The sequence below is a fragment of the Hevea brasiliensis genome, chromosome 5 (genome assembly GCF_030052815.1).
Source record: "Hevea brasiliensis isolate MT/VB/25A 57/8 chromosome 5, ASM3005281v1, whole genome shotgun sequence".
Lineage (NCBI taxonomy): Eukaryota > Viridiplantae > Streptophyta > Magnoliopsida > Malpighiales > Euphorbiaceae > Hevea > Hevea brasiliensis.
In genome coordinates this window covers 11,079,728-11,094,037 of record NC_079497.1, presented here as the reverse complement: position 1 = coordinate 11,094,037, position 14,310 = coordinate 11,079,728, and the positions used below count along the sequence as shown (strand labels likewise).

At 36.0% G+C, this 14,310-nt stretch overlaps 2 protein-coding genes across 5 annotated transcripts; both read right to left on the bottom strand.

Moving 5' to 3' along the window:
* Positions 1-1,535: 1,535 nt before the first annotated feature.
* Positions 1,536-4,604, bottom strand: LOC110664909 (peptidyl-prolyl cis-trans isomerase FKBP19, chloroplastic). Of its 4 annotated transcripts, XM_021824790.2 has the most exons (11): positions 4,430-4,599; positions 4,286-4,343; positions 4,060-4,194; positions 3,645-3,730; positions 3,483-3,533; positions 2,882-2,962; positions 2,760-2,804; positions 2,357-2,412; positions 2,122-2,197; positions 1,909-2,041; positions 1,536-1,829 (listed from the first exon to the last, which is right to left on the bottom strand). In XM_021824790.2, exons 1-10 carry the CDS (start codon positions 4,511-4,513, stop codon positions 1,946-1,948), a joined length of 768 nt encoding a protein of 255 aa, XP_021680482.2. In that variant the 5' UTR covers positions 4,514-4,599; the 3' UTR covers positions 1,536-1,829; positions 1,909-1,945. The 4 variants fall into 4 exon arrangements, 3 of the variants coding, with proteins under 3 accessions (XP_021680482.2, XP_021680484.2, XP_021680486.2); XM_021824792.2 differs by lacking the exon at positions 1,536-1,829 and having other exon boundaries at positions 2,302-2,412; positions 4,430-4,604; XM_021824794.2 differs by lacking the exon at positions 1,536-1,829 and having other exon boundaries at positions 2,122-2,205; positions 2,322-2,412; positions 4,430-4,604.
* Positions 4,605-10,998: 6,394 nt separating this feature from the next.
* LOC110664910 (uncharacterized) lies at positions 10,999-14,310 on the bottom strand. The gene is made up of 7 exons (XM_021824795.2): positions 13,929-14,310; positions 13,036-13,207; positions 12,736-12,785; positions 12,147-12,447; positions 11,744-11,932; positions 11,474-11,656; positions 10,999-11,376 (listed from the first exon to the last, which is right to left on the bottom strand). Exons 1-7 carry the CDS (start codon positions 14,114-14,116, stop codon positions 11,131-11,133), a joined length of 1,329 nt encoding a protein of 442 aa, XP_021680487.2. The 5' UTR covers positions 14,117-14,310; the 3' UTR covers positions 10,999-11,130.

The window sequence follows — 14,310 nt, the reverse complement described above, 5'->3', positions numbered from 1 at the left end:
CCACATCATTGCATGTAGCATCGCCGCTGACTAAAATCTCGTGAGGGTTGAAACTATTGTCTTCGGCCCATACTTATTACTTAGGTTGGCTTCTAAGTCTTTGATATAAACTTGGAAGAACCACACCCTAAGAGCTAAGCTAGCTATTAAGTTGGGCAGCTCAAGTTGATAAACATTAACACACTTATTGGAAATGATGATGCTCATTTTTCGTCAGAGGGCAATAGCGATTTATATGGCCTGTAACTCCACAATAATAGCAGATATTTGACATCTCATGTTTGAAAGAAACCCATTGTCTTTACCCATCTTGTGTTCGGTTCATGAGCCTGGTCGGGAAATGGTTTATTTATATCAACTAACACCTTCAGCTTTACGAACGTTTTCCAGCCCAAAATGCCTTCTTGGATGAGGTCTATCTCCAAACAGCTCTAAGAAGTACGAATAACTTTCCAACCAATTTGGCCTTCAATTCATTCACCTGATTTGGTGAAACTCTATGGGATTGGAGCCAAAAAGGGGAGTTGTTCAACTCAACATCTTGGAGAGTTGCAACCAGAGTCCATTCTTACTAAACTAGGCAGGCCTTCTAGTACACGGCGGGCATTCACTTCGTGAGCTAAGGAACAAACGTAGAGCGCGCACACCACAACACCCCACCCACCCCCCCGGCTCCTCTCTTATTTTTTTCCACTTCGAAGGACCATCTACCTGGGCGTTAGACATAACTTCCTTGACAGTTATGACACTGAAGTTTCTTACAGTTAGCAGCCTTCCTAGTTCCTACTAGAACTTTGCCTTCATCATGCTGGGCTCCCTGGTCTTCACTTACCTGCTGCAGTTCGGTTTCTTCACATCTTAATTTTCCTATAACAACAATAATCTCTTTGATGCCCATCTATGTGTTTGGTGGAAGGTCGGGGTATGTAAAGGAAGGGATTTATGACTCCAAAATGGTAGGAAATGGGAGTGCGTGGGAGGGAGAGTAGAAAGCGCAAGAGATTAGAAGAGGAAGGATAAAATGGATGGTGAAGGTATTTTAGAGCTCAGTCTATTTGTTTGAGAGAATAGTTTTAAGAAGCCGTCATATCTTCAATAATAACAAGACATCATATTAACAGGGATCAGAGAATTAGTTCTAGTAACACTAAAAAATAATATGAACAAAACAGAGATGTCACAGCCTTCAAATAGAAAGCAGAAAATAAGTATCTATAGCAGCGAATGACAATGATGATAATCCTGAGCTCATTCACGTTTCCAACAAACAAAATCGAGTGTTTTTCATTGGCCAGTTAATGTCGATTTCCTTGAATATTGAATGCATCACAAGTTCATAATATTTGGAACCCAGATGCTAAATGTCAAGGCCTTGTGTGGGAAAATAAGTTGGACCATCAAATGACTTTGCACCTGGACTGTATTCCTTTGGATATGGTTAGCAACGTTAATGGCTATCTACCTTATCGTTGAGGTCCTCTAATCTCCAATGATCTATTGAAAAAAAAAAAAGGAAGAAGAAGAAGAAGAAGAAGAAAGAGGAAATCTACATCCATTGGGAACAAGCCACAATATAATCCAAATTTTCACTAGTGATATTACACTAAAATAAGATTAGACAAGACAAAAATTTTGACCAACTAGATGATAAAATCTAAATTCTCCAATCCTTCATATCTTGGTATGCCTACAGACATAGAGCTATGATATTTAAATGATGAACAAAACCTTTGCAGCTTCTTGAATTAAATTCTTCAAGTCCCTGGAATGGTAGTGTTTTATTAACATGGCTCCCGTAATGAGCTATTCTGTGCCAGCAGAATCGGCACCTGAATTGGACAAATGACTCGTTACACATGGAACTACAAATCCATGTTCAGATAAAAGAACGAGGGAACAAAAATTAACCTAATTTTTTATGGTACAAGCGGAGCATCTTGATTACTCAGCTTGGCATAATTCTGAGGAGTTCAATATCAAACAGTAGAGTTTTGTCTATCAGTCCCTGGTTCCTCAACACAAAATCCAAGGCTCTTTGGCCCTGCCAAGCCCATAATTTTCCTGTTTGAGGAAAAGCACAAAAATACAATGCAAGAACCAGCAAAAAGACTCGAGCATTACCGAAAATGTTGTTGGTCTTGGGCCACTCTTGTTGAAGTCATTCTCAGGATATCCCAGTTCTGGGGGCACAATTATCCTGCATCACTGTGAAGTAAACGTGAAAATTGAGCACATATTAAAAGCAAATTCTCTTTCAAGGAAAGAAAGATTCAAAATTGTAATCATATATTAGTATATTACTTCAATGATATTTCCATTACAAGGGTTACAGATTTGAGAAAACCAGTTGCAGCACCTTCTAACTCCACCCAAAGCCATGCCAGAAACAGCTTCCTCAAAAGCTGGTATTACCTGAACATTAAAAGGTCTCTATTTTGAGTATAAATGACATTTATGAAGCAAGTGAGCCACGTTGCAAAATTAATATGGTCAAATCATCCTCAAATCTCAACTTAATCCCAGCCTGTGCACTTGCACCACACAACTGAATATAAATATTGCCAGCTTCTGATATAATCTCATTGACTCTAAAAGGACAAACTGCTAAGTAGACACTGTAAATGTATAAGACCAAAGAAAAGTATGAGCACTACCCAAGGTTAATACTAAAGAAAGTTCCTAACAAAAGCATGAGTGCAAATGTGAAGTTCCATATGAATACAGGGATAACATTGCACAATCAAGGAAATAAGTTTCACCTCGCCAGATCCTAGTTTGAATTTGAAGAAGTCCTTCTCATTTCCCTGCATATCAGGAAATTACAGAACATTGTTAAACTAGTCATGCGCCTCCACTCCAGAAATGGGGAAGCATTTGATACCTCAAAGGAACCACCCTTTGTCTTGTTTCGAGCTTCAAATATGCGGCCATAGTATCCTATGGTATAACCATCCCAATCAACCTAAAACAAATCCATAGTTCATAAATTATGTTCATTATGCCAACTAGAGAATAGAATAACCAAGTTGAATATTGGATTTGGACTTCAAAGTTGAAAGCTACATAGTCAGCATTGAAGAAATCCATTCTCATAGTAAAAATTGTAAGGATACTGTTTAACTGAAGCATGAAATCATCTAAATTTAGTAATTCAAAACTCTTTAATCATCATCATTGTTTTTGCCAAATTTTTTAGTCATAGTAAAAAGTGAGGAAAGGCTGGTAAGTATTGAACAGCATAGTAGAGGCATCTCTTCTCTCACTGATTCTATATTATTCCATGTAGTTCATACTTTCAGCAAAATAAACTGAATCTTTCAGTTTATTTTAAAGAGTGCTATTTCCCACAAGATGGGGAACAGAAATCAGAATGAAAGCAACAGCCATAAAATACTTTTATTAAATTGGCTGACTTTCAGAAAATTTATGCCAAACAGTAAGCAACGCCTTTTTTACCCAAAAAAAAAAAAAACTCCCCTTACCACAACTGTCTCTCCCATCTTAGGCTTGGGGCCATCTCCTACTCGCAAGTCCTGCATTCATTTTGATTAGGATTAAGGAATTAAAAAGCAAAAATAAACTCTTTTTGAATGCATGCATGTAAAATACAAATTTAGAAACATATATACTGTCCAATCATTGACCTTAAACTGAAGACCTGAATCTGTTTCAGTGTAGTCTGGATACCGCATCTTTGACTTGCCATAATCCTTGCCCCGGATTGCTGGCACTGCATATACAAAAATATGGGCAAGAAGATTGAGTCCTTCCTACAAGTCCCATACCCTCATGTGTTGAAATCCAATTCTCAACAATTTTATTTTTACATCGCTGTATTGTTCACAAAAATAAATTTAAGCTCTTGAAGCAAACTAACATCTCAAATTCGTTCCTACATTATGATTTTTGCTTCCTCACAACAAGCACTGCTTGAACTTGGATTGATAAATGGAATATTCGCAATTGCAATAGGAAGGTAAGTGGATATAATAGGAAGAAGAGCATTACCAGGAAGAGCTTGCATACATAAAACCCATAAGAAGAAGAAGCAAAACTTACTGTCAGCGAATTCAGATGCCAAAGCTACTCCGTCAATCGAAGCATTCCACAGAGCTCCACTCACCAATCCAACGGATAAGATTACTACTTCTCTTCTCCCAATGTCTCTTGTGTAACTCATGGGGCTTCTTTGCACTGCACAAACCCAAGATTTGAATATTAGCATTATCCAACCACCAGGAGCAAAATGATTTTTTTTTAAAAAAGAAAAAGGTGAAATAGCAACCGCATAAAGTGGAATGGGAGAAACCGGACGGTTGAGCAGCGTTTGATATGCGCCATCTCTGAAACATCAATCAAAATTCACATATGTTTCAAAATTGAATGATGAAAAAGCGAAAATTCAATAAGTAGGAATAAGACGACGTACGGTGGTTGTGGTGGTGGTGGCGGTCGTGGTTGAAGCTCTCCCAGCAGATAGCGGTGGAATTCGGAGAACTGAAATGGAAGCCATTGAATTGATATATTTAATTATTTATCATGGGCCAATGAGGCGAGAGAGTGTGTATTAAATATTAATTAGGACGTGGCCGGAAGATAACCGCCTCAGCTTCTACGGCTTTCCCTTGGGATAACTAGTTTCTGTATTCCATTTGGGCGGGCCCCATGCCCTATAATTTTTTATTTTTTATTTTTTTTGAAAAAGATTTTTTTTTATTATCACCGTTAAAAATTATGAAATATAAAACAGTTTATTTTTTAAAAAAAATAAATTATTTTCTTAAAAAGATCACATGTCATTTTCTCTGTTACCCAATTTTTTGTATATACTGATACATTATTTTTCCACATTACATGTACCTTTTACTTTTTTTTTATTAATATTTTATATATAATATAATATTACATACTACTTACATTATAAAAATTTTAAAAAAACAATTGATATAATCAATGTAAATAATAATATAATATTACATTTAATTTTACATGATTTTTTGATTTATTTAATATCATTATTGCAGTTGATTTAGAATACATATTTACAATAATATTTAAATATTACTTTTAAATTTTGTTTATTGTCATTATAAAATATTGATATACTTTCTTTTAAAATCGAATGAATACGTGCGAGGTGACAACGTTATTTTGGAGAAGAATACTTATTTCTCAATATGTTAATGTGTAGTGAGATTATTTTATGCTAAACATATTAATATATGATAAAATTTTGAGTTAATAATTTCACAATATGTAATCTTTAAAAAGTTGAAATTATCATATTTTGAAAATTTTTCTATACTAAGAATAGGAAAATTTGTTTTTTCCAAAATATACTCTAATTTTTAAATTAATTATAATTATATTTTTTATTTAAAATAATTTTAATGTTTGAATAAATTTAAAATTTTTAGTCTTACTTATACTATAATTTCAATTAAATATAAAATTTTATAAAAAATAATTAATTAAAGTAAAAAATTAATAAATAAAAAATACAATTAATATATATATATATATATATATATAAAAGAAGGGAGAACATTGAAATTTTTAAAAATATCATTTATTAATTTTTATTATTTATAAAAATATTAAAAATATATTTATAGCAACTCAACTCAACTCAACTCAACTAAACCTTTATCCCAAAAATTTGGGGTCGGCTATATGGATTCGCTTTCGCTTTCTTCACTCTAAACGATTTTGGGTTAAATCCTCATAAATATGTAATGCTTCTAGGTCATTTTGTACTACTCTCCTCTATGTCACGACCCAACCTATGGGTCAGACTGGCACTAGGACTTGGGCCAGCATAAAGCCCCTGAGGCTCGTAGTAAGCATAACTATTCATCGACACAACTCTAAGGCCCATTTGGGTCTAATTTCAAGAATTCAACCGGACAAAGTCTGATTATAAAATGGACCTTTCAACGGAGAGTTTTTGGCTCACCCGACCTGTAAACACAATATATAATCAATTGGGGAGCTCAGCTCACCCTGCACATACTCAAATGTCATAAAAATAAATGGGAGCTCAACTCCCTCATCCAGTCCAACATACATGCATATAATAAGTTTACAGGTCCAACATGGTGATTATATTACAGACCCAAATCAAATAAATATTTCTAACACATGCAGAAATTCTAGGAGTTAATAGAATTATACAAATATTAATAAAAGGCCTGCGAAGAAGAAAATCTGGTTAACCACAACAAATATCCTCCGGTAGCCTAAAAAAATAATGAACAGGAGTGAGCGTTCAACTCAAATAGTAAAATATCAATTTTAACCATAATCTCTATAGCTATCTAAAACTAATGCACCCTGTGAAGTAAAATGCAACATCGTCATAATTTTCATACAAATCACATCAAAAAGGCAATTTGGAGCACTCACACACCCGATAATGTCAAATAATACATATATGGGAGCTGATCCCCTATACAGCCCTCTTAATCCAACATGTGCCAGCGAAGAACTCAAGCCGGACTTTCGCTTAATAAACCAAATCGAGGTCCCAGTGAAGAACTAAAGTCGTATCTACCCTGAAGGATCGGGTCCCAGCGAAGATCTCAAGCTGTGTTTACCCATCCTGTCCATAGCCAACACCATACCACGCACATGGCAACTCACGCACACTGCTCCAAATTATCACAACAACATCTATGGCACTTTAACAATTATGAATGTAACATAAAACGTGCCTAGTGTTTAACTATATAAATACATATTTATAAGTGATGCATGGGCATGCTTGAACATATAATAATATCGAAATTATAATTAAAATTAATATTTTACTCACAGACTCAATCGAAGTCACTGTGGCTGCTGGACGGAGGAGAAAGGCTATCTCGACTCACCTGATAATTTTTATTACAATCATTTAATAAATTTGACTCAATACAAACTAAGAAAAAGACTAAAGATGTCCTAAGTCGTGCCGAAAATCCGGCAGAGTTTCCCTTATATCTAGGACCTACCCAACCTGCAAAAGGGCTTAAAACACGCTTCTATATCCACAAACCATACACCCAAAACTCAATCACGTCACACAGCCCCTCCTGGGTCCATCCAAACAGTCATCAATCACAATATGTAAAATTACAGTTTAGTCCTTATAATTGACCCTTTTTGCAAAAACTACCCAAATAAGCTCTAAAAATTCTAAAAATTTGCCCCGCGGTCCTTAGCAATATTACTAAGCTATTGCAAAAAGAATCATAATTTTCTAAGCTATCACGAATATTTTATGAATTTTTAATCCCATTCAAGCACTAGAAAATTAAGAAAAAGTGAGGTTTGGGTTTACCTATGCCGATTCTGATCTCGGAAAAGCGCTCGGGACGTCTTACAACGGTGGGGTAGCCAAAATCTTGATTCAATTCAAAGACTTTTTCGGTAGCCGGTTTGTCTAGCCGAAAATTCACAAACCAAGGCAACCGTAGAATTTAAGTGAATTGAAGGTACCTACACGAAGCCCACAACACAGTGGTTAGTATATAATTTTTATGAAATTTTATAAGCTCATTTAATACTCGGAAAAATACTACGAAGTTTCGTGGGACCCACTGAAAAACGGTGTCGAAAAATTTTGAAATTTAAATTGCCGCGAAGCTCTCGACTAGTGGATCTCTCTGGTACTCTCAGTTTTTTCATGGGGTTCACAGTTTGAGAGAAATCTAGCCCAAAAATCAAAATGGGCTAAAATTTTCCGGACAAAAATTGGACAAACTGCTCAATGGATTTTGGTGTTCTTGGTGTCTATGGAAAACTCTCGAGGTGTAGATGATGTTTGACACAAGACTCGGCCCAATTGGTGGCCGGATCGACTGGATTCTAGCCGAGAAGCTGAAGCGGTGCACTGCGCGTCTAGGGTCTTCACGCGCGCTTTCCCGTCGTTCCAGGCGGCGGCCGGGGAGGAGGGAAGGGCAAGGCGGCGTGCCGGTGAGCTAGAGAGGCTGGGGCGGTGGCTGGCCAGCATGGGGAGGAGGGAGGAGAGAGAAAACGGTAGAGAGAGGAAGAAAGGTCGGGACGCACGGGGAAGAGAAGAAAAGATAGAGGGAGGCTGGTCCGATTCGACCGGTCGGATCTGGTCCAGTTTGATTCGGCTAGTTCGATTTAGGATACAAAATTTTGAATTTTTACTCTACATTGGGACCGAAAACGAGGCCCAAAAATTCGGAAAAAATTCTAAAAAACTCAGAAAAATTCGTAGGGTCCAAATATATTTTTAGTTTTGCCACGTGATTTTTAAATTAATTTTTAAAAATCATCAAAGTTTTATATTTTCGGGAAATCAAACCCGATTTCTAAAATCCAAAAAATTTCAAATAATTTCCTAAAATTTAAATAAAATAAAATATTAATATTACTCACAAAATAATAAATTTAAAAATTTGAGATGGTACAAAGTCAATTTAGGTCTATCCCTTTTTTTCTTTCTATCCTCTAACCTAATGTGCTCTACTTGTCTAATTGGAGTCTCCGTATGTCTACACTTTACATGACCAAACCACCTCAATCTCCCTTCTCTCAACTTATCTTCAATTGGCACCATTCTTACCTTTTCTCTAATACTCTCATTATGGACTTTATCTAGTCTAAGCTACTCATCCACCTTAACATTCTCATCTCTGTAACTCTTATCTTAGACGCATACGACTCCTTCAGTGCCCAACACTCACTATCATATAACATAGCTGGTCATATGGCTATACAGTAAAATTTTTCTTTCAACTTATTGGGAATCTTGCGATCACATAAAACTTTCATGGCACGTCTCCACTTCAACCATCCGGCTTTAATCCTATGACTAACATCCCCCATCTACTTAAAGGACTGAACTGAGCCGAGATATTTAAAGTGATTACTTTGGGACAGTACCACTCCATCCAAACTAACTCTTTCCCTATCACCAATTTGGCCTTCACTGAACTTGCAATATATGTATTCTGTCTTCGTTCTACTTAACTTAAAGCCCTTTGACTCTAGAGTACTTCTCTAAAACTCTAGCTTTCTATTGACTCATTCTAGCGTCTTATCTATCAGAATAATATAATCCACAAATATCATGCACCAAAGAATACTCTCTTGTATATGTTTCGTCAATTCATCTTAAACTAATGTAAAAAGATAAGGGCTTATGGCTAAAAATTGGTGTAATCCAATTGAGATCGGAAAATCTCTTGTTTCTCCTCCCACTGTGTGCACAATAATAGTTGCTCCTTCATACATATCTTTCAAAACTTGTATGTACCTAATAAATACCCTCTTTTGTTCTAACACATTCCATTAGACATCTCTTGGAACACTATCATAAGCCTTCTCTAAATCAATAAAAACCATGTGTAGATCTTTCTTCACATCTCTATATTTCTCCATCAAGCTTCTGATAAGAAAGATCGCTTCCATAGTTGAACGACCGAGCATGAAACCAAATTGATTGAGAGAGATAGAAGTATCATAACGTAGTTGATGCTCCACAACTCTCTCCCACAACTTCATAATATGGCTCATGAGTTTAATTCCCCTATAGTTTGAGCAACTCAGCATGTCTCCCTTATTTTTAAAAATAGGTACTAAAATATTCATCATCCATTCATCAGGCATTTTCTTTGAGTTTATAATCTTATTAAATAATTTAGTTAACCATGCCACTTCCATAGCTTCCAAATACTTTCACACTTCAATTGGTATTTCATTGGATCCACAGGCTTTTACCCACTTTCATTCTCTTAAGTGCTTCCTTTACTTCTAAAGATCTAATCCTTCTAATATAATTCACATTCTTTTCTATTGTTCTATAGTTTATATTTACGCTATTACCATTTTGACTATTATTAAAGAGATCATTAAAATAATTTCTCCATCTTTCTTTAATGTCCTCATCTTTCACCAACACTTTTTGTTCTTTATCCTTAATGCACCTAACTTGATTGAGATCTTGACATTTCCTTTCTCTCCTCGTTATTAATGTATAAATATCTTTCTCTCCTTCTTTAGTTCCAAGTTTCTCATATAACTTTTCAAAGGCCTGTGTTCTTACTTGACTAACTGTCTTTTTTATCTCTTTCTTTGCTATCTTGTACTGTTCTTATGCCTCATTATTATCACATTTAGGTAATTTCTTATACCATTCCCTTTTTCTTTTTATTATCTTTTGTACTTCCCCATTACACCACCATCTCTCTTTTGAGGGTGGTCCATGTCTTTTAGACTCTCCAAGTACTTTTCTAGCTACTTCTATAATCTTTGATGCCATCTGCATCCACATATCATTAGCCTCCATATCCAGCTTCCATACTTCGAACTCGAGAAGCTCATTTTTTAATTTCACAACTCGAGAAATTTTTATGTATTTCCGTCTCTAATAACTTTTAACAACAGATTATTTATCGCTAAATACATAAAAATTTCTATTTTTAATATTACAATAATTAATATAAATTATAATTTTAATATTATTTTAATAATAATAATTATATTTATAAGAAAAAAATATATTATAATTCTTAATATAATAATTATATGATTTTAATGAGAGCAGGGTGAGCAGTGGAAATGAGAGCAATAGGCAGAGGGGCAAAATAAGCCAAGGGTGAAAAGCGGACGGAGCTTCTGAATAAAAAAGGGGCGTTAAGAGGGTAATTTTATAATTTTACTTACCATTAATGCTATATGCAACCAAAGAACTTTTAAATTTAATGGATTTCAAATCTTAGAGATGAACTAATGTAATTTTTAAAATTAAGCGACTGAGTAGCAAATTCTAAGAACTAAATAATAATTTAATAATTCTCCCTCACCCGAGTGTTGCCGCCAAAGCTCGCAAACAAGGGCAGATTGGCACGATTTCATCCAGGCTCGCCAGATTGGCATGATTTTATCAAGACTCGCCATCGTATTTTGCATAGTGGGGGCGAAAAATCCACATACCACACCCATTTTACGCATTGCTACAAAGAGCAAGCAACTGCAAGCAGAATCTCCCACATAACCAGAAAACTTATGATACATAATTAACATTCTTACATGGACACCAACTAGCTTTTTTACAGCAGGATTGACAACCCACTTTTATTACTTCATGATGACAGTATAACATACGATAAACAAGACTTACAAGCTAACAAGTTTCAGAGAGTTTGCCTTCTCTTGGAGGGTATCGAGCAAACTGTCAAAGCTCTTCTTGAAAGAGTCCACTCCTTCAACCTCAAGCTGATTCCCTACATAGCTCCAATCAATTCCCAACTTCTCAAGTGCACTGTAAATTCCTTCAGCTTCAGATACATTTGAGTCGATTGTTCTCCCAACACTTCCGTGATCAATAAATGCTTGGAGAGCTTGGTCGGGCATAGTCGAAACCTGCAGATAATTTTTTTTGCTTAACAACTTAATAGTTTAACTTTTAAAATGCACATCAAGTTCACAAGACAAAGTTTCAATGAATAAGATGGCTCACTGTGTCAGGTCCAATGAGGGGCGCAACATATAAAGTATCAGGGTAGGCAGGGTTCTTGACACTGGTTGAAGCCCACAGTAGCCTCTGCTTCTTGGCACCCTTTTTCACCAGAGCCTCCCATCTTGGACCAGAGAATTTCTTCTGGTAGAGCTGGTATGCCAGAGCTGCTTGAGCAACTGCAGCCTAAAACAATAAACAAGAACAAATATCAAAATTATATGCTACAGGTACATCCAATATTTAAGAACAAGAATATTGCAATTTAGTTACCTTCCCTCGAAGATCAAGGGCTTCTGGAGTTCCAATTTTTTCTAGCATTTTGTCAATAAGAGTGTCTACCCTGCTGACAAAGAATGACGCAACACTAGTAACTCTGGAGAGGTCACTCAGTCCAGAAGCCTCAAGGCCATCCAAGTAGGCATCAATGACAGCTTCATATCTTTCAAGAGAGAATATAAGCTGTGCACAAACATAAATAAGGACAGAATGTCAGAAAAGTGTTATATAGGAATTTCATTCAATTTATTAAAAGAAAGTAACTCATTAAATCTAAACAAAAAATTAAGATTTCTCCTTAGGAGCCATGCCTGCAACTAGCAGCTTATTATAATCACTATACCAGTTATAAGAGATGATGACTAAGCCAAAACCAGGATGTATTGAATGAACTTACAGTCACATTGACGCTAATGCCATTTGAAATAACTTCTTTGATCGAGGGAATGCATGGAGCTGTAGCAGGAATCTTAATGTATACATTGGGGCGATCAACCACCTTATGAAGCCATTTTGCAGCCTCAACTGTCCCTTTAGTATCATCAGCTAGTCTGGGAGAAACTTCAACAGAAACGTAGCCATCGCCACCATCTGTTTTATCATAAATTGGCTCAAAAAGCTTGCATGCATCTTGAATGTCCTTCACCACAAGTTCCCAATAGGCACTTTCAATGTCTTTCCCTGATTGTACAAGTTCCCTGAAGATTCAAAAATCTAGATTAGAAAACAAAAAATGCTGAACTGATCAGGAAAAAAAAAAGGAACAATTTTAAATTTTTGACTCATAAATCAACATCCAACTTCAAAAACCAAGAGTCTGTAACAATCAACAAAGTCAGGGACTGAGGAGAGATCTGCAGAGTATCTTGTCCCTCTGTATGCACAGGAGTTACACTTGGCATACATCAGGACACAACAGAACAATGGAATTAATCCTCAGCCATCACAAATTAATTACTATAAATTTGGAAGTTTTTTTGCAATACCTGAATTGATCATTATATGCGTTTGATGATGATATTGCTTTCTGGAAAATCTGGAACCACACATTTCACATAGCTCATTAGATTTAGATCACAAAAGATTAGGAAAGAATAAGCACCAACAAATGTTGAACACTATCTCTAAGTTATACTGCAATTATCTAATTAATTTATTTTCTTTTTATTCTTTTTTCATTCAGTGAACTGACTTTAACTTATTTCATTCAAAATCATATTTTAAGCAGGTGCCTGTGTGTACGCACATGGGATATACTTAATCAAGAATAACATATTAGCAATTACCGCTGGGTTGCTAGTTACACCCCTTACACCACTCTCGATCAGAGGAATCAAATCGGTCACAGGCCGACAAAGGTTATCATACCATGGACTCTGGCCCTCTCGCTCATAGAGATCATGAAGAGTTGTTTTCTTTATCGGACTACCATTTCCAGTGGACTGAACACACCTAACACTGAAACAAGATGTTATTAGAATACAAATTGAAATGTGCCAGAGTTAGAGAAAAAAAAGACAAGCAACCAGACCAGGAAATAAACGCGAACAACAATAGGATTGATTACTAACTTTATCCATTTTTATATGTGCTATCAGGCCCATGAGCATCAATGCTCTAAACTAAGAGGGTAGAAGCAATCCTTGAACATTATTCAACATTTTGTTAATATAATGTTGAATATTTTCATCACATTTGAGAAACATAATTCTTTTCATAAATGTGTAGCCATTTTTCAGCTCAACAGAACACAGGACACAGTTAGACTCGTGGCCTAGATAATTGACAGCACCCAAATCTTTACAGAAACGGATGTAAGCCATTTGTATGGATGAAATATTATAGATTTACAAAAAATCACTAATTATCAATGAGAAACAGAATAGATGTGGCTGTGATTCTTAAGGGTCAAATATAAGATTAGATACATAAATAGTGCAAATGAATACAGGAATCATAGAGAAGATAAACCGGAAAGGACCCAAATCAACATGCACAAGGGTCAAAAAAGTCTGTATGTCATAGGATCACACCAGCCTGATATGTTAACATAATGCACAGTGAAACAACAATAGTTCTGGAAAGGGAAACTCTTTACATATAAGAGAGAGAGAGAGAGAAAGAGAGAGAGAGAGAGAGAGAGAGATTAAAAGATTATACAAATCTAGGTAATACTCACACCAAGAAGCGGGTCATAGGCTGCCTACTTCGAACGGACAACTTAGACGATGCAGCTCTGGCAAGGAAAGACGCCTTGGCACGGAAATCGACGAAGCACACAGGTGCAGAAGATCTGGACGTGAAGGAAAAAGAAGGAGATAGAGAGGCAGCAGGGCTAGAATTTGCGAGCTTGGAAATCGTAGCCATGTAGGCGATTGGGATCAAAGAGAGAGAGAGATGAGAGAGAGAGATCTCGTGTTGGGTAGGCGATGGAGGAGAGAATTTTCTTCTTACGATACGATACCAACAATAAAAGCAAAAGGGTCTCTAAAGAGAAGGTGCGTTAAAGTGAATTGTTATAGGCAGCGCGCAGATGGTCAAAGCCAGAGGTAGGAAGTAGG

Bases quoted from the DNA above. Each gene is read 5' to 3' on its own strand.
- LOC110664909 (XM_021824790.2), bottom strand. From the start codon at position 4,513: ATGGCTTCCATTTCAGTTCTCCGAATTCCACCGCTATCTGCTGGGAGA. The intron at 2,413-2,759 runs GTGAAACTTATT...TTTAATGTTCAG, and splicing joins TCAAACTAGGATCTGGCGAG to GTAATACCAGCTTTTGAGGA. The intron at 2,042-2,121 runs GTAATGCTCGAG...TGGGCTTGGCAG, and splicing joins CAAGACCAACAACATTTTCG to GGCCAAAGAGCCTTGGATTT.
- LOC110664910 (XM_021824795.2), bottom strand. From the start codon at position 14,116: ATGGCTACGATTTCCAAGCTCGCAAATTCTAGCCCTGCTGCCTCTCTA. The intron at 12,786-13,035 runs GTAATTGCTAAT...GTGTGGTTCCAG, and splicing joins GTGTAACTAGCAACCCAGCG to ATTTTCCAGAAAGCAATATC. The intron at 12,448-12,735 runs GTATTGCAAAAA...TTGAATCTTCAG, and splicing joins GCATATAATGATCAATTCAG to GGAACTTGTACAATCAGGGA.